Source organism: Danio rerio, chromosome 7 (genome assembly GCF_052040795.2).
Source record: "Danio rerio strain M-AB ecotype USA chromosome 7, GRCz13ab, whole genome shotgun sequence".
NCBI lineage: Eukaryota > Metazoa > Chordata > Actinopteri > Cypriniformes > Danionidae > Danio > Danio rerio.
The window spans coordinates 7598467-7621122 of NC_141027.1; the positions used below are offsets into that span (position 1 = coordinate 7598467).

Consider the following 22656-nt stretch of genomic DNA (forward strand, 5'->3'; position numbering starts at 1 on the left):
TGTTAACAGTGTTGCGCACAGAAGATCATGTTTTGAGTGTGTAAGATGGTTTGTTGCATGTGTGTTAGCAATTGTGTGTGTAAAAGATCATGTTTTGAGTGTGTAAGATGGCTTGTTGCATGTGTGTTAACAGTGTTGCGCACAGAAGATCATGTTTTGAGTGTGTAAGATGGCTTGTTGCATGTGTGTTAACAATTCTGCGCACAAAAGATCATGTTTTGAGTGTGTAAGATGGCTTGTTGCATGTGTGTTAATAGTGTTGCGCACAAAAGATCATGTTTTGAGTGTGTAAGATGGCTTGTTGCATGTGTGTTAACAATTCTGTGCACAAAAGATCATGTTTCGAGTGTAAAATGGCTTCTTATTTGCTCAAAACATTCTCTTTTGTGTGCAGAATTTTGTCATTAATCTAACCCCATATTTCTGCCTAATATATTTATTATAAGCCACAACGATGACTCGTATTATGCCCATGAATTATAGAAAACACCCACTAGAATGTAAATTCAGTGTAACAATAGTTCAGAAAACTCTTGCCAGGAAATATCCAGAACAAATATTTGACAACATAAAAGGAAATGACAGTGCAATAATACCAATAGCTTTTACCTACTGTATTTGTCCCTTTAGTTTTGTCATGTAAAACACAAACGCATTTAATGTAAATATTTATTTTGTAGTAAATATGTAATAGTTATGTAGTCTTATAAATGTTGTTTGATTTTTGCACAGGTATATCTCTATTGCTGAAAGGCGGTGGAATATTGACTCACCTACATTTAGATGCTTAATTTCCACGATACGCCTGCATTTATTTCTGTGAAATAATTTGGTCCCACTTTATATTAAGTGTCCTTAACTACTATGTACTTAAATCAAAAAACAAATACAATGTACTTACTGTGTTCGTAATGTATTTGAGAACACTTGTGGTGCCCTTGAGTTGGGATAGAGGTTGGGTTATGGACAGGTTTGGTGGCATGGGTAGGTTTAAGGGTGAGTTAGGGTGTAGAGAATGGTCAGCAGTGTATTTACAAATGTAATTACAGAAGTTAACTACAGATGTAATTACATACAGGTATTTAATCAAGCACAAGTACACCGTAAATACATGTATTTACACAATAAGTACATTGTAACAAACAATTAATTCCTGTGTAAGTACATATTAGTTAAGGCCACTTAATATAAAGTGAGAGCAATAATTTGTGCAAATGTAATTCTACTGTAATTTAGTCTTTGACCACTAGACTGCATGCAGAAAGTTGAGTTGATGCCACTAAAATAAAGCGAAACTGTGATCAGCATTCACATTTCCCACAAGTAAAAGTGTGATTTATTAGCGTTATCCTTCCCACAACATATGAAAGAACAAAAACAGATGGGTTTAGCTTATTATTATTATTCTGTCATGAATGCATCATAACCATCTGCAATAAAACTCGACATGAAGTCATTTTAAAAGCTTCTACATCCAAGATACTCATACATTCACTAATCATTTTGTTCACGATGGCCAGTCAGCTAACTAGCCATAACCGGCATCATCCAGCCCTATAGACTACTTCATCATTACTATTATTATTATCATTCGCTGACCGTCTGATGGTTACACACACAATAAAGCTGCTGTAGAATTACATGAGGAGCCAGACGGCGGCTGCAGCTGAACTGTAGATCAATGACAGTAACACAGTTCATTCCCTCATTGCGCTGTAAACAGTGTGAATGTGTGTGTGTGTGTTGTTAAACAGTGTTTCAAGTTTGCTCATCTTGTAACAAATTCAAGGGGATTTCTGGGTGTGTTGTGTGCAAAAAAAGGCAGAAACGGATCAGAAGTATAGTGTGTGTGTGTGCAATGCATAGATGTACAGTGCGTAACAGTGTGTGTCTTAGTGTTTATGTATGCATGTGTGTTTGCAACTGTTTATCTCTCTGTGTGTGTGTGCATGTGTGTGTGTAATTGTGTCTCTGTGTCTGTTTATATCTGTGTATGTCTGTGTGTGTCTTTCTCTCTGTTTGTGTGTGTGCCTGTGTGTGTCTGTTGTGTGTATGTGTGGATTTGTATCTGTCTTTCTGTGTGTGTGTGTGTTCATCTGTATCTTTGTGTGTATCTGTGTGTATTTCTGTGTGTGTGTGTGTGTTTATCTGTATGTTTGTGTGTATTTCTGTGTGTGTGTGTGTGTATGTGCGTGTGTCTCTGTGTGTGCATGTGTGTCTCTCTTTGTTTGTCTGTATATGTCTGTGTTTATCTGTATCTTTGTGTGTATCTGTGTGTGTCTCTGTGTGTATCTCTCTCTGTTTATCTGTATCTGTGTGTGTGTGTGTGTGTGTGTGTGTGTGTTTATCTGTATCTTTGTGTGTATCTGTGTGTATTTCTGTGTGTGTGTGTGTGTGTGTGTGTGTGTTTATCTGTATCTTTGTGTGTATCTGTGTGTATTTCTGTGTGTGTGTGTGTGTGTGTGTGTTTATCTGTATCTTTGTGTGTATCTGTGTGTATTTCTCTGTGTGTGTGTGTGTGTGTGTGTGTGTTTATCTGTATCTTTGTGTGTATCTGTGTGTATTTCTGTATGTGTGTGTTTATCTGTATCTTTGTGTGTATCTGTGTGTATTTCTGTATGTGTAAGTGTGTGTGTTTATCTGTATCTTTGTGTGTATCTGTGTGTATTTCTGTGTGTGTGTGTGTGTGTTTATCTGTATCTTTGTGTGTATCTGTGTGTATTTCTGTGTGTGTGTGTGTTTATCTGTATCTTTTTGTGTATCTGTGTGTATTTCTGTGTGTTTTTCTGTGTGTGTGTGTGTGTGTGTTTATCTGTATCTTTGTGTGTATCTGTGTGTATTTCTGTGTGTGTGTGTGTTTATCTGTATCTTTGTGTGTGTCTGTGTGTGTCTCTGTGTGTATCTCTCTCTGTTTATTTGTATCTTTGTGTGTATTTGTGTGTATTTCTGTATGTGTGTGTGTATGTGCGTGTGTCTCTGTGTGTGCATGTGTGTCTCTCTTTGTTTGTCTGTATATGTCTGTGTTTATCTGTATCTTTGTGTGTATCTGTGTGTATTTCTGTGTGTGTGTGTGTGTGTTTATCTGTATCTTTGTGTGTATCTGTGTGTATTTCTGTATGTATGTGTGTTTATCTGAATTTGTGTGTGTGTGTGTGTGTGTGTGTGTGTGTGTGCATGTGTTTTTCTGTATCTTTGTGTGTATTTCTGTGTGTGTGTGTGTGTGTGTGTGTGCATGTGTGTATCTCTTTGTTTGTCTGTATGTGACTGTTTTTCTGTATCTTTGTGTGTATTTCTGTGTGTGTGTGTGTGTGTGTGTGTGCATGTGTGTATCTCTTTGTTTGTCTGTATGTGACTGTTTTTCTGTATCTTTGTGTGTATCTGTGCGTGTGTGTGAGTGTGTGTGTGCATGTGTGCCTCTCTTTGTGTTTTTCTGTCTCTTTGTGTGTATTTGTGTCTCTACACGTGTTAGTGTATGTCTCAGTGTGTGTATCTCTCTCGGTATGCGTGTCTCTACATGTGTGTGTGTGTGTCTCTTTATGCGTTTCTGTATGTGTCTGTGTGTATCTGTATTTGTGTCTCTATATGTGTTGTATATAGTGTGTGTGTGTGTGTGTGTGTTTGTGTGTGTGTGTATCTGTGTGTGTGTAATCAATAGCTTTGAGTCTGTGTGTGTGTGTGTGTGTGTGTGTCTGTGTGTGTATTTGTGTCTGTTTATCTGTATCTAAGTGTGTGTGTGTGTGAATATTTCTATCTCTCTGTCTGTGTGAGTTCCTGTGTTTGTATCTGTGTGTGTGTGTGTGTGTGTATTTGTCTCTATGTGTGTATCTGTGTCTCTATGTGTGTGTGTCTTTATGTATGTGTGTGTGTGTCTCTATGTGTGTATCTGTGTCTCTATGTGTGTGTGTGTCTTTATGTATGTGTGTGTGTGTGTATGTGCGTCAGCAGCATGTAATCAATAGCTTTGTCCTGATTTGTGATCTCCACTCACTCACTGACTCTCACACAGATTCTCTGATCAGGTCAGCGAGTCTCCTGAAGGCCTGTGATGAGGAGGAAGAGGAGCAACGATGAAGAGCAGATGTATGATCAATCTCAGATCAATAATAGCTGTGTCTGAGTCCATGAGTGTCCAGAGTCAGCTGTGTGTGTGTGTGTGTGTGTGTGTGTGTATGTGTACCTCATCGATCTGCTGTGGTGTGGACAGAGAGAAAGCGGCTCTGACATATGGACAGGGATCTGAGCTGTTGATGTTAAACACTCCTCCAGGAACCAGAAGAACCTGCAATACACGTGCACACACACACGCAGACAAAGACATGTTTGTTTTTGTGCAAAGTGGGGACATTACATAGGTTTCCATTCATTTTATACTGTCCAAACCATACATTGTATTGCCCTCACCCCACCCCACCCCTAAACCCAACCATCACAGGAGACTGTGTAGCTTTACTCTCCAATTAAACTCATTCTGAAGGATTTATAAGCATTTTGAGAAATGAGGACGTCACCAATGTCCTCATATTTCACCTCCTTTTTGTAATACCTGTGTCATACCCCTGTCATTATACAGATTTGTGTCCTGATATGTCACAAAAACACACACACACACACACACACACACACACACACACAACTTTAACAAACACACACTTCAGGAGAATCCCAAGTCTTTCCTCGTGTTTTCATCTTTATCTGTGAGCAAAAAATGTAAAACTGAGGCTGAACCGTGTTTCCAAATGAAGTAAACAGAGTGTGTGTCTCTGAAGTGAAACAGACGCTGTGCTGAGTGTGTGTGTGTGTGGGAGGAAAATCATGTGCTGTTTGTAGGAAAAGGTGCTTTAGCATATTTGCACACGCACGCACACACACACACACACACGCGCACACACACACACACACAACATTCAATCTTGACTATAGCATAAAGCCTGCTGTACTTTATCATTTAGCATAAATAATTTATATCATAAATCTATCTAAGAAAAAGATGCTTAAAATATTAAAATAATAATAAAAAGATGTATTTATTAAATTATATTTAATTTATATAAAAGTTTATTAATATGCATTCAAATATTTTAAATTATATTTCGGTGTTTTTAACATAATATAATATAATATAATATAATATAATATAATATAATATAATATAATATAATATAATATATGATTCAAATATTGATATAATGCTAACAACATTAACAAAACGACAATAAATAATAATAATAATTATTATGATTATTATTACAATTCCTAAAACAGTAGATGATTAATTTACATTATTCATTAATTCATTTTCTACTGCTTCTCCGGGGCCGGGTCGCGGGGGCAGCAGTCTTAGGAGAGTAGAGCTGCTGAAAAATATAAAAATACTTTTTTTAAAAATGCTAAAAATATAAAAAAGGAACACAACATATTTATATATATATTTATATATCCAGTTGAAGTCAGCCCCCATTGAATTCTTTTTAAAATATTTTCTAAATGATGTTGAACAGAGCAAGAAAATTTTCACAGTGTGTCTGATAATATTTTTTCTTCTGGAAAAAGTCTTATTTGTTTTATTTTGGCTAGAACAACAGCAGTTAAAAAATTATTTAGAGACATTTTAAGGTCAATATTATTAGCCCCTTAAGCTATATTTTTTTTCGATAATCTACAGAACAAACCATCCCTATACAATAACTTGCCTAGTTACCCTAATTAACCTAGTAAAGTCTTTAAATGTCACTTTAAGCTGTAAAGAAGTGTCCTGAAAAATATCTAGTCAAATATTATTTACTGTCATCATGACAAAGATTAAATAAATCAGTTATTAGAAATGAGTTATTAAAACTATTATGATTAGAAATGTGCTGAAAAAATCTGCTCTCCGTTAAACAGAAATTGGGTAAAAAATTAAACGGGGGGCTAATAATTCAGAGGGGCTAATAATTCTGACTTTAACTCTCTCTCTCTCTCTCTCTCCCTCTCTCCATATGTATATATAGCGTTACTCAATAATTCAAATAAATTACTTTTTAAAATGTTTAAATAGCAATAACTATATTCACATAGTAATTTAAAATAATAATATTTTGCATTGCTGAGTTATCAAAAGAAAAACTAAATATTTAATATTTAAATATATTTTTTACTTACTAGAAGCAATATTAGTACTACTTATGTGTGTGTGTATATATATATATATATATATATATATACACACACACACACACACACACACACACACACACACACACACACACATATATATTATTTTGCATTAAAAGTGTGCTTTTGTACATGTAATACATCATTAATGTCATGACATTCAGTGCACAACATGCTTTCAAGTGTGTGTCTGTCTGTGCGTGTGTGCGTGCGTGTGTGTGTGTGTGTGTGTGTGTGTGTGTGTGTGTGTGTGTAAACCTCTTTCTCCAGTGCTTTCTCCATTATCAGCTTCTGTGTGTCTTTTACACCCTTGACTTTAATCCAGAGGAACATGCCGGCGAGTGGAGGATGCCATTCAGCCACATCTACACAAACACACCGCAGAAGATCAACAAAACAGAAACAGCATAACAGCATTTACACTTGACTTGTTAAAAAAAAAAATAGATACAGTTAAAGTCAGAATTATTAGCCCCCTTGAAATATTCGCCCCCGTTTATATTTTCCCTAATTTCTGTTTAACAGAGCAGATTTTTCTCAACACATTTCTAATCATAATAGTTTTAATACACCAAAGAACTTTATGAAAGGACCGTAACAAATTCACATTCACGCAAACAATTCACAATAAATGTTCAAATGTTTATCTGCCTCCTAAAGTCTTTCTGGTAGAAACATGGTTATCAACAATGGTGAAAGCAAAATTCCTCAACATTGGCTTGGTTCGATGTTTATGAAATGGTTAATAACAATTTGAAACAAAATAAAAAATGACAAATTATATATATGTACACAAACAAACACACATATATGAATATACACATATATGCATACAGAAACCTGTAAATAAATATAAAAAACTATATACAGTTGATGTCAGAATTATTAGTCCCCCTATTTTTTCCCCCTAATATTTGTTTAACTGAGTTTTTTTTTTATGCATTTCTAAACATTTTATTAACTCATCTCTAATAACTGATTTATTTTATCTTTGCCATGAGGACAGTAAATAATATTTTTCAAGACACTCTATACAGCTTAAAGTGACATTTAAAGGCTTAACTAGGTTAATTAGGGTAACTAGGCAGGTTAGGGTAACTAGGCAAGTTATTCTATAATGATGGTTTGTTCTGTAGACAGTCTATAAATAAATATAGCTTAAAGGGCTATTAATATTGACCCTAAAATGGTGTTTAAAAAATTAAAAACTGCTTTTATTCTAGCCAAAATAAAACTAATAAGAGTTTCTCCAGAAGAAAAAATATTATCAGACATACTGTGAAAATTTCCTTGCTCTGTTAAACATCATTTGGGAAATATTGGAAAAGGATTAAACACAGGAGGGTAAATAATTTTGAATATAATAAAAAATCAAATTTTTCTGTCTGATATTTGGCTCCAGTTTATCAGCAACTGAAGATTTTGTTCTCTTTGATTTATTGGACAGAAACGCTGCTTTATTTGTGAATGTTTTATGCGACATACAAGTTTTAAAAAGTGCATAAATCTAGCATGTTCGGATGGAAGCATAGCTATTATATGTTGGGTTGAACTTCATCTACTTAAAGCTGCTTTGACACAATCTACATTGCAAAACAATAGAAAATAAAGATGAATTGAGTTGAGTTGTAACAATGTGCGAGTCGAACCTTTGAGCCATCGGTCGGCTGAGGAGAGCATGGCGTTTCTCTGAGACCTGTAAAACTCAATCACACTGAGAGAGAGGAAAAGCACACATCAGCCAGAAACACAACTCAACGCACACTCATGTGAAACAGTTTGCATGACATCTCACAGCGTGTCTGTTTATTAAACAAACTGGAAGTTAACAGGGTGCCATAACTTCTTCACATGACTGCAACTCAATTGATCCTCTCCAATAAACTCAATATAACTGGAGCATGACAAAGTCAGAAATCAGCCGCTCACCTGTCGATGTGTTTGAGAAAACCGTCTTGACCCCAGTTGTGGAGGAGCTGAGAGACTATGAGCTGAACGCACACACACACATACACACAATCACAATCAAAATTCACAATGTTTATTTTGCTAGGGTGGAGGATAGTAAACCTGTGTGAAGGTGCTGGTGTGCATGGTGGAGGCCTGGATGTGAAGAACCACTCGATCCACCAACGGCTTTGGGCCCGTGACAAAACCAATCCGCAAGCTGAAAAATAAAAACACACACCACACATAAACACACTCAACAATGAGTCGAGATACACAACAAAACACTTTACAAACTGAGAAAAGATTAAAGCACTATATAACTATCACTGGCCACTTTAATAGGTACACCTTACTAGTACTGGGTTGGACCCCTTTTTTGCCTTCAGAACTGCCTTAATTCTTCGTGGCACAGATTCAACATGGTACTGGAAATATTCCTCAGAGATTTTGCTCTATATTGACATGATAGCATCACACAGTTGCTGCAGATTTATTGGCTGCATATCCATGATGCAAATTTCCCATTCCACCACATTCCAAAGGTGCTCTATTGGATTGAGAACTGGTGACTGTGGAGGCCATTTGAGTACAGTGAACTCATTGTCATGTTCAAGAAACCAGTCTGAGGTGATTCTCAGGTGGAGAGGTGTACTTAAAAAAGTGTCTGGTGAGTATAAATGGATGGATGAATGGATAGAGGGATGGATGGATAGATAGATAGATAGACAGACAGACAGACAGACAGACAGACAGACAGACAGACAGACAGACAGACAGACAGACAGACAGACAGACAGACAGACAGACAGACAGACAGACAGACAGATAGATAGATAGATAGATAGATAGATAGATAGATAGATAGATAGATAGATAGATAGATAGATAGATAGATAGATAGATAGATAGATAGATAGTCATGTGGATGGATGAATGGATGGATAGTCATGTGGATAGATAGATAGACAGACAGACAGACAGACAGACAGACAGACAGACAGACAGACAGACAGACAGACAGACAGACAGACAGATAGATAGATAGATAGATAGATAGATAGATAGATAGATAGATAGATAGATAGATAGATAGATAGATAGATAGATAGATAGTCATGTGGATGGATGAATGGATGGATAGTCATGTGGATAGATAGATAGACAGACAGACAGACAGACAGACAGACAGACAGACAGACAGACAGACAGACAGACAGACAGACAGACAGACAGACAGACAGACAGACAGACAGACAGACAGACAGACAGACAGACAGACAGACAGACAGACAGACAGACAGACAGACAGATAGATAGATAGATAGATAGATAGATAGATAGATAGATAGATAGATAGATAGATAGATAGATGCACATAAACACACATTGTGCCTCTATAGTATACAGGGGTACTGTAAACACACACACACACACTCACCCTGATGACAGAATCTTGGAGAAGGAGTCTGTTCGCAGCACACGTCCATCCTCGTCCATGGAGAGAAATGTAGGAGCCCACGGCTGGACGACAGCAGAAACCAAAGCGTTATCTTATCACAGCTGCGATACTGACACTATCAAGAGCTTAAACAAACCACTAAACAAACACATCAAGCCATAAAAATCACACACACACACACTCACTTTCTGAAACTGCAGGAAGTAATACGGGTCGTCCTCAATGATAAGCATGTCGTATTTCCTCGCAAGCTGCAAGTTAAACACATGGTCAAATTACAAGCACATTTCTGGGCATGCAAATATAGAAAGTATATGTTTAACTGGGCCACAATTATTAGTGGGTGATGCAGTTAAGCCCCACCTCTGTAGTCACACTATTGGTTGAGAGAAAACTGGCACGTTCATAAGCAGAACCACATCAGATTAAATACTATAGTTCATGTGTTACCATAGCAACTATAAAATTACCACAACAGATTAAATACTACAGTTGTTGTGTTACCATAGCAACTATAGAATTACCACAACAGATTAAATACTACATTTGTTGTGTTACCATAGCAACTATAGGATTACCACAACAGATTAAATACTACAGTTGTTGTGTTACCATAGCAACTATAGAATTACCACAACAGATTAAATACTATAGTTTATGTGTTACCATAGCAACTATAAAATTACCACAACAGATTATATACTACAGTTGTTGTGTTACCATAGCAACTATAGTATTACCACAACAGATTAAATACTACAGTTGTGTTCTCATTGCAACTATAGTATTACAACAACAGATTAAATACTATAGTTCATGTGTTACCATAGCAACTATAAAATTACCACAACATATTAAATACTACAGTTGTTGTGTTACCATAGCAACTATAGAATTACAACAACAGATTAAATACTACAGTTGTTGTGTTACCATAGCAACTATAGAATTACCACAACAGATTAAATACTACATTTGTTGTGTTACCATAGCAACTATAGAATTACCACAACAGATTAAATACTACAGTTGTTGTGTTACCATAGCAACTATAGAATTACCACAACAGATTAAATACTATAGTTTATGTGTTACCATAGCAACTATAAAATTACCACAACAGATTATATACTACAGTTGTTGTGTTACCATAGCAACAATAGAATTACCACAACAGATTAAATACTACAGTTGTGTTCTCATTGCAACTATAGTATTACCACAACAGATTAAATACTATAGTTCATGTGTTACCATAGCAACTATAAAATTACCACAACAGATTAAATACTATAGTTGTTGTGTTACCATAGCAACTATAGAATTACCACAACAGATTAAATACTATAGTTCATGTGTTACCATAGCAACTATAAAATTACCACAACAGATTAAATACTATAGTTCATGTGTTACCATAGCAACTATAAAATTACCACAACATATTAAATACTACAGTTGTTGTGTTACCATAGCAACTATAGAATTACAACAACAGATTAAATACTACAGCTGTTGTGTTACCATAGCAACTATAGAATTACCACAACAGATTAAATACTACAGTTGTTGTGTTACCATAGCAACTATAGAATTACCACAACAGATTAAATACTTCAGTTGTGTTACTATAGCAACTATAAAATTACCTGCACATCATCACTGCAAATTAAATACCACAGTTGTGTTACCATAGCAACTGTAGAATTACCAGATTAATTAATAGATTTTACTACAATAAGGGTCAAAAACGAAAGTATTCACACATAACTACAGTATTTTTCACATAAGCAAACTCAGTCATAAATGCATGCATGCATCCCAATGTCTGCTGACCTCATAGACCTTCTGCTTCCTCTCGTGGGTCATGGAGGCTCCGGTAGGGTTTCCTCCATTGGGGATGGTGTACAAGACTCTGGGCTTGCGTTCATCCGCAGGGTCCCAAACCTCCAGGATCTTCTGCAGGGCTTCAGGGATCATGCCGTGCTGATCACTCGAAACGTTGATGATGTTACAACCCAACGGCTGGAGCTGAAAACACACACAGAGATAAGGAGAATCACCTTTAGCAGGACAGTCGAGAGATCAGAGCACAGGCAGAGAGGGAGGATCATACGGCCGCCAGCGTTCCTGAGTACGTGGGAGCATCCAGGAGGACATTATCACCACAACTGACCAGCATCTCGAAAATCTAAAAGACACAAAGAATAGGATGAGTAGGATTGATTTGAAACTCTCTTAAAAAACAAAGCTGAATTGCCTACATGACAAATTATTTTAAAGTACTTGTGAAATCAAAATTTAAGAAGTGGTTACCATAACTAGTATAGAGAACAACCATCTGGTATTAAAAACTAGCCTACAGCACCATCTGGTGTTAAAATCTATCCTAGAGCACATCTGCTGTTAAAAACTAGCCTAGAGTGCCATCTGCTTTAAAAACTAGCTTAAAGTGCTGTCTGCTTTTAAAAACTAGCTTAGAGTGCCGTCTGTTGTTAAAAACTAGCCTAGAGCACCATTTGTTGTTAAAAACTAGCATAGAGTGCCATCTGTTGTCTAAAAGCTAGCCTAGAGTGCCGTCTGCTTTTAAAAACTACCCTAAAGCAACATCTGCTGTTAAGAGCTAGCCTAGAGCGCCGTTCGCTGTTAAAAACTAGTCTAGAATGCTGTCTGCTGTTGAAAACTAGCCTTGAGTGTCATATGCTGTTAAAACCTAGCCTAGAGCGCCACCTATTGTTTAAAAGCTATCCTAGAGCATAGTCTGCTGTCAATAATCAGCCTAGAGTACCATCTGCTGTTAAAAACTAGCATAGAGTGCCGTCTGATGTTAAACCCTAGCCTAGAGCGCCACCTGTTGTTTGAAAGCTAGCCTAGAGCAAAGTCTGCTGTCAATAATTAGCCTAGAGCGTCATCTTATGTTAAAACCAAGCCTAGAGCGCCACCTGTTGTCTAAAAGCTAGCCTAGAGCACAGTCTGCTGTCAATAATTAGCATTAGAGCACCATCTGCTGTTAAAAATAGCCTAGAGCGCCATCCGCTGTTAAAAACTAGCCTAGAGCTCCACCTATTGTTTTAAAAACTAGCCTAGAGCACCATCTGCTGTTAAAATCTAGCCAAGAGCATCACCTGCTGTTAAAAACTAGCCTAGAGCACCATCTGCATTAAAAACTAGATTAAAGTGCTGTCTGCTGTTAAAAACATAGCTTAGAGTGCCATCTGTTGTTTAAAAGCTAGTCTATATCACCATCTGTTGTTAAAATCTAGCCTAGAACACCATCTGTTGTTAAAAACTAGCATAGAGTGCCATCTGTAAAAGCTAGCCTAGAGTGCCGTCTGCTTTTAAAAACTACCCTAGAATGCCACTTGTTGCTTTAAAAATACCCTAGAGCAACATCTGCTGTTAAAAACTAGCCTAGAGTGCCATATGCTGTTAAAATCTAGCATATAGTGCCACCTGGTGTTTTTAAAGCTAGCCTAGAGCGCAGTATGCAGTCAATAATTAGCCTAGAGTGCCGTCTGATGTTAAACCCTAGCCTAGAGCGCCACCTGTTGTTTAAAAACAAGCCTAGTGCAATCTGCTGTTATAAGCTACCCTACAGTTTAATCTGTTGTTAAAAACTAGAATAGAGCACCACTTATTGTTTAAGTTAGCCTAGAGTGCCGTCTGCTGTTAAAACTAGCTTAGAGCGGCATCAATTGTTTAAAAGCTAGCCGAGAGCGCAGTCTCCTTTTAAAAAATTTGTCTAGAGTGCCACTTGTTGTTAAAAAACTACCCTAGAGCGCCATCTGCTGTTAAGAGCTAGCCTAGAGCACCGTTCGCTGTTAAAAACTAGCCTAGAGCGCCACCTGTTGTTTAAAAGCTAGCCTAGAGCGCAGTCTGCTGTTAAAAACTAGTGTAGAGCGCCACCTGTTGTTTAAAACTAAGCCTCGAATTGATTCAAATTAGAGTAATGATGCAATTTGGAAATCTCAGAATGGATTTGCCTCCACATCTCTAATAAAGATGCACCCAATCAGACTGATCTTCTGGTGTTCCCCGTGCTGTGTGAGATGTACCTTGCAGAGGCCCTCCTGACTGCCGGTGGTCACACACATCTCCATCTGCCCTCTATCTGCACTGAAGGAGGCTGTAGGAGGATTGTGGAGACTCTTCTGCAGATCCTTCATCCACGACAGCAGCTCTGGAATACTGCAAACACACACATTTAAACATTACATCACCTGCAGGACACTATTTTACATTAACATTATTATTATACATTATTAGCCCCTCTGTTTATTTTTCCCTAATTTTTGTTTACTGGAGAGAAGATTTTTTTTTTTTGTTCAACAAAATAGTTTTAATAAGTCATCTCTAATAACTGATTTATTTTATCTTTGTCATAATGAAAGCACATAATATTTGATTAGATATTATTCAAGATAATAGTATTGTGCAAATTAGGCACAATTTAAAGGTGCAGTATGTAAGTTTGACACCCAGTGGTTAAACTAGGTATTGCACTCCTGGTTCAAAACACATTTTCACTCAGGCTTTCTTCTGACGACTCCAAGCAAGTGCAGGTTGCCAGATTGACAACACCAACAGAAGCATGCCTGACTAGCGAGCCTAAAACGTGTCCTAACTAACGGCATCAGCACACGATAGAAGGAATATTTTTCATATTAAAAGGAGTTTTTATCCTAACCAACACCTGAAATGTATATTTTATAAACGACTTCTATTTCTTGCAGCTGAACAAGAGGATAAACTATAATAAGCACCTCAGGTACACCTCATATGCTTTATTCAGTGCAAAATGCTAATAATTTGTTAATAATTTGAGTTTGAATGCCATTTTGAATGACATTTATTGCCATACTACTGAAAGCAGCAGCAGATAGTTCACCTCAGATCTTGAAAATAAAATAAACCATTTTAAATGTAACTTCAGAGTCAGTGTAAGCCAGCAAATATGTCATTCAGCATGTACATTTAATGATGTTAAACAGGGTTAAATATGTATTAATTAGATTATAAGTCTTACTATTTCACTGGAGTGCAGCGAGTGCTCTATTCTGTGCTTCTGAATGGCTGTGTTTACATTTCTGTCTTGTTTCTTCTGGTGCAAACAGGCAAACTGCTTATCACTGCAAATCTCTTCACGTTGCTTGTTGTTAGAATACAGGGTTATAATGTAACCTGGTCACCTAACGTTCACATTTGTAATATTTATACTATCTGAATGTTTCTTAAATATCTGCAAACATATTATGGTATTTTTATGCTTTAGAAAAGTAAAAAAAACGTACATACAGCAACTTTAAAGGTTTAACTAGCTTAATTAGGAGAGTTAGGGTAATTAGGCAAGTCATAACGATTGACATAAAAATGTTTTTTTTTTTATTAAACTGCTTTTATTCTAGTGGAAATAAAACAAGTAAGACTTTAACAGGGAGAAAAAATTTTATAGAAAATACTGTGGAAAAATAAAATAATAAATAAATTATAAATAAAAGTGCTAGTATTAAAAGTATACACACACACACATATATATATATATACATACATATATATATACACACATATATATATATATACACACACACACACAATTTATAAAAATATAAGTATTTTAGATGATTCTTCAGAATGACTGAAGGCAATAGAAACAATCAGATCCAACAAAAGAGTAATATTATTATCTAAGTGCTAGTCTTAGATATATCTACAGTTGAAACTAAACGTTTACATACACTGTATAAAAAGGCACATAACCATTTAAAAAAAAAGTCAGATGTTAATGTGACTAAACTTTTTCTCTTTTAGGTAAGTTAGAACTATCAAATGTGTTTCTGTTCTGCTTAATAGTAGAATAATGAGAGAGAGATTTTTTAGATAAATTGTTATAACTTTTCTTGAAAGTCAAGTTTACATACAATAAAATTATTCTGCCTCTGAAAAAGCTCAGATGATGGTGTCAGGGTTTTGGAAGTTTCTGATTGGCTGACTGACAACATTTGAGTTAATTGGAGGCTCCACTGTAGAATAGTATTTAAGGTAAACCTCAAACACGCTGCTTGCTTGTGTGACAACATGGGAAAATCAACAAGTCAGAATCAACAAAAAAGCCAGATTACAATTTGCTGAATTACACTGGGAAACAGAATAATAATGGACACATGTCCTGTGCTCTAATGGAACAAAGATTGAACTGTTTGGCCATAATGACCAGTGCTACATTTGGAGGACAAAGGGGAACGCTTGCAAGCCTAGAAACACCATCCCAACTGTGAAGTATGGGGGCGACAGCATCATGTTGTGAGGCTGTTTTGCTGCAGGAGGGACTGGTCCACTTCACAGCATAGATGGCATCATGAAGAAAAAACATTATGTAGAAATACTGAAGCAACATCTCAAGACATCAGCCAGGAAATTAACTTGGCCACAAATGGGTCTTGCAAACAGACCATGACCCTAAGCATACTGCCAAATTAGTTAAAATGTGCTTTAAGGACAACATAGTGAATGTTTTGGAGTGGCCATCACAAAGCCCTGATCTCAATCATATAGAAAATTTGTGGGCAGAGTTGAAAAAGCTTGTGCGAGCAAGACAGCCAACAAATCTGACTCAGTTACACCAATTCTGTCAGGAGGAATGGGCCAAATTTCCTGCAAACTATTGTGAGAAGCTTCTGGAAGGATCTCCAAAACATTTGACATTTTATTTGATTTTGACACAATATTTGATTTTGTACAGTTTAAAAGCAAAGCTAAAAAAAATACAAAGGAAATGTATGTTAACTGTTGACTGTCTAGAAATTAATACAAAATGATCTCATTATTCTGGCATGTAGCAAATGTAAATCATTTAGGTAATCCTGACGGACCTAAAATAGTAAACGTTTAGTATAATTTACCATCAGACATTTTTTTAAAAATGGTAATTTTCCTTTTTTTAGAGTGTAAACTTCTGGTTTTTAACTGTAATGCTGATGATAAACAGAGAAACTTTGAGCAATACGGCAATAGAGTGATGTTGCTTGACTACTTTCCTCTTGAGAATGGGCAACAACATTGTATTTGGATCCGGTTGCCCTAATTAGTTGCCCTGTGGCTCACATGGTTGCCCCTTGATGATATAATTTCCCAAAGTTGCCCGGCAACATTGCTCTAGTCTAAAAGTTGCCCTGTGTACAGTACAGCATCATCAGCACAACACATTACAAAGAGGAAAGGTTTCATAGAATAGGATGGAACTGAATAGAATGAATTTCTGCATCACCATATGGGGCATAAGAACAGGACGTGTGTTTGGAAGAAATAATGTGTTTGGTTTCTTGACCAGACTTCGTTATTATTGTTCATTTATTTGTTAAATAGACAGTTTAGAAACAAATCTTTGAGCTTAAGAAACAAAATTAAATATGTCAGCTGATTGATGTCTTCAGTGGAGTGCGTACAACAGTTTCCCTATCCACGAAAGTAAAGGAGTAAAGAGTAAAAGTGAAGTAAAGAAAAAGCAAAGAGGCTGAATGGAGGAGGCTCATTCTTTATCCTTGTGCTGCAGATGCACTGTTTAACTGTTTTCTTGCTAGTGAAGCGTTCAGTTTTTACACTTACAAAGTCCGCCATGTAAGTAGCAAATGTGCCAACACAACTGAGGGAATGGGAGGGAATGAGAGTCTGATTGGTTTAATGCAGGTTATGCTCAAAACACACGCGTAACTAATTAAGAGAACAAGCACTATCCCGTTAGACCATGGCACGACGCAAAACGTATTTTACCATCCTTAAACTACCAATGTGGATTCGGACACACCCTTAGTGCTTTAGACTTTGTGCATAGATCGTTAAAATAGAGCTCAATGGAATAGAATGGAACGGAAAGAAATTGAATAGAAGGATACATTCATTCATTTTCTTTTCGGCTCAGTCCCTTTATTAATCTGGGGTCCCTTTATTAATCTGTGTGCGTATTTGACCATGTAAGTGGCTTTTGGATGATTTAAGTTTACTTAAGTGCTCATATGTTTCATGTTTACCATATTTTCTGTTTAGATATGTACTTTGTTGGTAGACTGAATCATTGTATTTCTGTTATTTCCTTACTGACTACTGACACACTGTATTTCTGTTATTTCCTTGCAGAAAACCACACACACTCACCGACACACACGCATATACACACAGACACACACACAAGCACACACATGCATACCTTTCCTCCTGAGTACAAAACATTGTAGACATGTAATAAACACAACTAAATGGAGTGACTAGACTGGACCTCTGTTCTTACCGACAGCACCACTGGCTTCAAGCTAGCTACCTAAACAGTTCCGTCCTATCCCTTTTCAAGCTGCAACCCATCACTGGGAAACACCCATACACACACATACACTACAGACAATTTAGCCAACCCAATTCACCACATGTTTTTGTACTTGTGGGGGAAACCAGAGCACCCGGACGAAACCCACACCAACACGGGGAGAATGACATATATTGAAACAAAAAAGAATAGAACCGAATGGAACAGAATGGAATAGAATAGAACAGGAAGAAATGGAATAGAATACAATAGAATATATTGGAACAGAGAAAAATAGAACAGAATGAAACAAAAAGAAATAGAGCGTAACAAAATAGAACAGAAGAATATAAAGTGTACAGTAAGTGTCAGCCAATAATGTTCTGAGGAAAAACCTGCACAACTCAAGCTTCTGAAAGACAAATACATGTGAAGTATTGACTTTAGATGACGCTGTGCAGAGGCAGTGGATGTTTTGTAATACACCACACAAACACATCACACATGTTGGTTTTGGTGGTTTATGAGGACTCTCCATAGGTGTAAACCCCACCTATTTCTCTAAACCCAACCCTCAAAGAAAACCTGTTGCAAACAAACAAACACACACACAAACACACACATGCACACAAAAGTAAAGCACAAAAAGATAAGTGTGTGACCCGTATGAGCCGGAGTACTGCAGCGCTCTCTTCATCAGCGTGTGGTCCAGCAGCAGAGCATCTCCACCCCTCACAGTGATACTGGCCGACTGGAAGGGGAAGGTGTTCGGGTTCGGGGCTCCTCCGGCCAGAGAGATCAGAGATGGAGGAGAGCGCTGCTGGAGCTCCGCTGGGTCAGAAAAACAGCAAAGAGATCAGACACGCATCATCTATGACATCATAATGCAGATGAGCATCAGACACGCATCATCTATGACATCATAATGCAGATGAGCATCAGACACGCATCTTCTCTGACATCATAATGAAGAGTAATAATAAACGTCAGACTCACTCAGCAGGCGGATGGCGGAGGGTTTTCTGGCTGCGCTCACAGCTGTTAGAAAGCGAGCGTAATTCATGCTTCTGGTGGGATGAAGACGGACAACAGGTCGTGATTCAATAGACAAGGCAAAGAAAACGGATCATTAAAGATTCAATACAACATTTTAAGGGGATGACTATTATACATAACTACATAAATAACTAAAAGTAAAAAATAAATAAACTAATTAAATATAAAAAAAAGAAATAAAGTAATAAAAGATTAAATGTAAGACAATTAAATAATATAAAATAATAAACTAATATTAAGCTCATTTAACATTCCCTAAAAGCACAAATATTTTTTGGATCATTAAAAAGTCATAAACAAACAATAAATCTAATAAATAAATAAACAAAATAAAAAAATCTAAAACATAAAAAAATATTAAACTAATTTACCATTACACCAAAACTCAAGAAATGTCACTATAAATAATCAAACAAAGAAATAAAGTGTATATATATATATATATATATATATATATATATATATATATATATATATATATATATATATATATATATATATATATATATATATATATACACACACACACACACACACAAGTTTTAGAAACAACAAATAATAACTTCACTTCTAGTTGATCATTTGGTATCAGAATTGGCTCATATGAAAGGCAAAGGCCTCTAGATTATGCTTATTTTACCAAAATAAAATATGATCATGCCTTGATTTTTAATGATTTCATTAGGACAGTAAGGTCTGACTTTGCTTAGGCAAAAGTCTTGTCACAGAAATAATGTCCAGTATAGAATATAAAGTCCTGCTGCAGTGGAAACAGAATGAATATTGTGTCTGACTCCATCATGAGCTTGGAGGACTGCATCCACACATCTCTGCAATGACTCAAATCACTGATTAATCAAGTCATATGGAATGGCAAAGACAGCAGGACTCCCAGAGTTCATCAAGAGTCTTTGGATTCATCTTCATTGCCGCCTCCTCCATCTTACCCCAGACATGCTCAATAATGTTCATGTCTGGTGACTGGGCTGGCCAATCCTGGAGCACCTTGACCTTTTTTGCTTTCAGGAGCTTTGATGTGGAGGCTGAAGTATGAGGAGCGCTGTTCTGCTGGAGAATTGGCCCTCTCCTGTGGTTTGTAATGTAATGGGCAGCACAAATGTCTTGATACCTCAGGCTGTTAATGTCACCATCCACTATGGAGATCTCTTGCACGCCCCCATACTGAATGTAACCCCAAACCATGATTTTGTCTTCACCAAACTTGACTGATTTCTATGTGAATCTTGGGTCCATAAGGATTCCAGTAGGTCTTCTGCAGTATTTGTGATGACTGGGATGCAGCTTAACAGATGATTCATCAGAGAAATCCACCTTCTGCCACTTTTCCAAATGATCAGCTAAAAGTCAAGTTATTATTTGTTGCTCTTACAACTGAGATCCACGACAAGACTTGTGTCAGGTAGTGTACAAATAAATAAATAAATAAATAAATAAATAAATAAATAAATAAATAAATAAAAAATAATTATATATATATATATATATATCCTATTACTACTACATTTACACATAAACTAGTAAAAAATTACAAAAGACTAAAAAAACATACATTTGCTTTTGATGTAATCTACACTTTTAATTAAATAAAACTGATCACTCATTTTAAAAATAGTTTACAAATTATGTAAATAAACTGCATTCCCATTCATTTAGAAAATAAAAATAATAGTGTTTGGCAAAGATTAAATCGCGATTTATAGCATCCAACATAAACTTTTGTTTTGACATAATATAGATGTGTGATTTATATATATATATATATATATATATATATATATATATATATATATATATATATATATATATATATATATATATATACATATACATATATAATGTATATGTGATATAAATAAAAGTGAATTGTAGCACGCATTTTAAATAAAAAAAACAATCAGGAGTGAAGAAATGTGAATCACAAATAAAGAAAGATACAGAAAGATTTTATGTGATGAATAAATATCATTTAAATCTTTTTCAATGTGTATTTTTAAATTTCACAATATCCTAAAAACCTCTATTTTGAAATAGAAATGTGCAGTCTAACACGTGAAGTCCTGAAAAAGTGATTTATTAAATGTAATAAGTGAACTGTACATAACCTTTGATGAAACATGATCTTTTTAAAAGTGTCCAAAGCTCATTAAAGGCTCACTGATATACAGAAGTAGGTTAAACATAACTAAATAAACTGTGAAAGCATTACATTTGAACTGTTATTATAATATATTATAATATTTATTTAATTATATATAAGTGTTTATAATGATATTTTAGAAATACACAAAGCAACAGGATTTTATTGTGCAACAAAAAGCACATATGGAACAAAAACATAATAAATAAATAAAAAATAGCTCTTGTGTACCAAACTAAATTAATCCTGACACTTTAATAAAATAAAATCGGTCACACTTTGTTTTGATGGTCTGTTTGTTCAATTTAAGCTACATTGCATTGGTATTACATACCTAATTCTCATTGGATTATATGTAGACTGTTAGGTTAAGGTTATGCGCTTTCAAAGTTTCTTATAGTCAGTTAAATGTCTGTTGAATGTCCTTTACGCAGATATTAAGCAGACAGTCTACTAATACTCAACTGGACCATCAAAATAAAGTGTTACCATAAAAACTCTATTAAATTAATTCATTATGAATAAATATTACACAATATTATTGTCATTATTATATTAACTGGTTAATTACGTCATGTTGAAAACATTTAGTTCATACTCAAATATAAATGTATATGTGCGTAAATCAAATATGCTTTCCCTGCAGTGGCTCCAGCTGAAGTTCAGCTCAACTAAACGTCAAAACAAATCCAACACGAGCGTGAAAACAAACCAACACAAACACAACAGAGAAGACACTCATATATCACACTAAATGACAAAACACCATTGTACGACCTTGTAAAAACAGCACACACTTTACAAGCATTTTAAAGCCACTTCTAAAGCACATTACTGACCCGTAGCTTCCTTTACCGGTGACCTTCTTCCGCAATGAACTCTGGGCTCTGTAGTTTCGCTTGAACGACAAATGTGATTGGCCCAGCCGTCACACGTGACATCGCCGTTTAAATATTACAAGTCTAAAAATAGATTAAAACGATTAATGTTTATCCTATCTCATTTTTACCTAAAATGTTTACGAAATAGTATTTTTCTGTTCTAAAAGTGCATTTTCTTTGTATATAAATTGAATGTTTTGAAAATTAATAATATATCTATGTAAATTGATGAATATGTGCCACTGATCTACAATTGAGATTCTAAATAAAGGTTAGATCAGTGTTATGTACCCTATTTTTCCATTTATTTATTCATTTAATAATATATTTGTTCTTTCTTCTCTTGTTTAATCCTTGTTTTTTAAGTATATTAAATAATTTTTGCTATATAATACAACTGTACATTATTGTTTTAGCCAATAAAGCATTAAAAACAGATTTTAAAATAATTACATTTTAAACTCTTACTAAGTAATTGACTAGCATTTACATAATATAAAGTAGGCCTAATCATGTAGTAACTATGTACAAACAGTATTTATTAAATAAAAATACTACATTTTGAGGAAAAAATATATTATTATCTAAAGTATAACACTAATAACTATATAAGCTTTCATTCATTTGATTGTATATGACTATTTATACCTGGTGCTATTTTTTTCTCATTTCAGAAAACGGAATGTGCGAGGAAGAGAACTACACT

At 35.5% G+C, this 22656-nt stretch overlaps 2 protein-coding genes across 5 annotated transcripts in view; one reads left to right on the top strand and one right to left on the bottom strand.

Moving 5' to 3' along the window:
• actn3b (actinin alpha 3b) overlaps positions 1–22656 on the top strand; it is a 701279-nt gene that overhangs the window by 651583 nt on the left and 27040 nt on the right. The gene's annotated exons all lie outside the window — the stretch shown is intronic.
• aadat (aminoadipate aminotransferase) lies at positions 1308–21944 on the bottom strand. 4 transcript variants are annotated; one of them, XR_015495190.1, is made up of 15 exons: positions 21909–21944; positions 18852–18922; positions 18518–18686; positions 13618–13750; positions 11679–11753; positions 11399–11593; positions 9748–9813; positions 9542–9624; positions 8224–8320; positions 8083–8144; positions 7803–7867; positions 6412–6518; positions 4178–4279; positions 3354–4040; positions 1308–2976 (listed from the first exon to the last, which is right to left on the bottom strand). XR_015495190.1 is itself a non-coding variant. In XM_087260396.1 (14 exons), the coding sequence occupies exons 2-14, from the start codon at positions 18916–18918 to the stop codon at positions 3999–4001; spliced, it is 1263 nt and encodes a 420-aa protein (XP_087116522.1). In that variant the 5' UTR covers positions 18919–18922; positions 21909–21944; the 3' UTR covers positions 1308–3998. The 4 variants fall into 4 exon arrangements, 2 of the variants coding, with proteins under 2 accessions (XP_087116522.1, XP_087116523.1); XR_015495189.1 differs by having other exon boundaries at positions 1308–3264; XM_087260396.1 differs by having other exon boundaries at positions 1308–4040.

Excerpts from the sequence above, each read along its gene's own strand:
- aadat (XM_087260396.1), bottom strand. The coding sequence starts at position 18,918 with ATGAATTACGCTCGCTTTCTAACAGCTGTGAGCGCAGCCAGAAAACCC. Across the intron at positions 9,625-9,747 it reads ACTTCCTGCAGTTTCAGAAA|CCGTGGGCTCCTACATTTCT; the intron begins GTGAGTGTGTGT and ends GCTGTCGTCCAG. Across the intron at positions 7,868-8,082 it reads TTTCTCAAACACATCGACAG|TGTGATTGAGTTTTACAGGT; the intron begins GTGAGCGGCTGA and ends CCTCTCTCTCAG.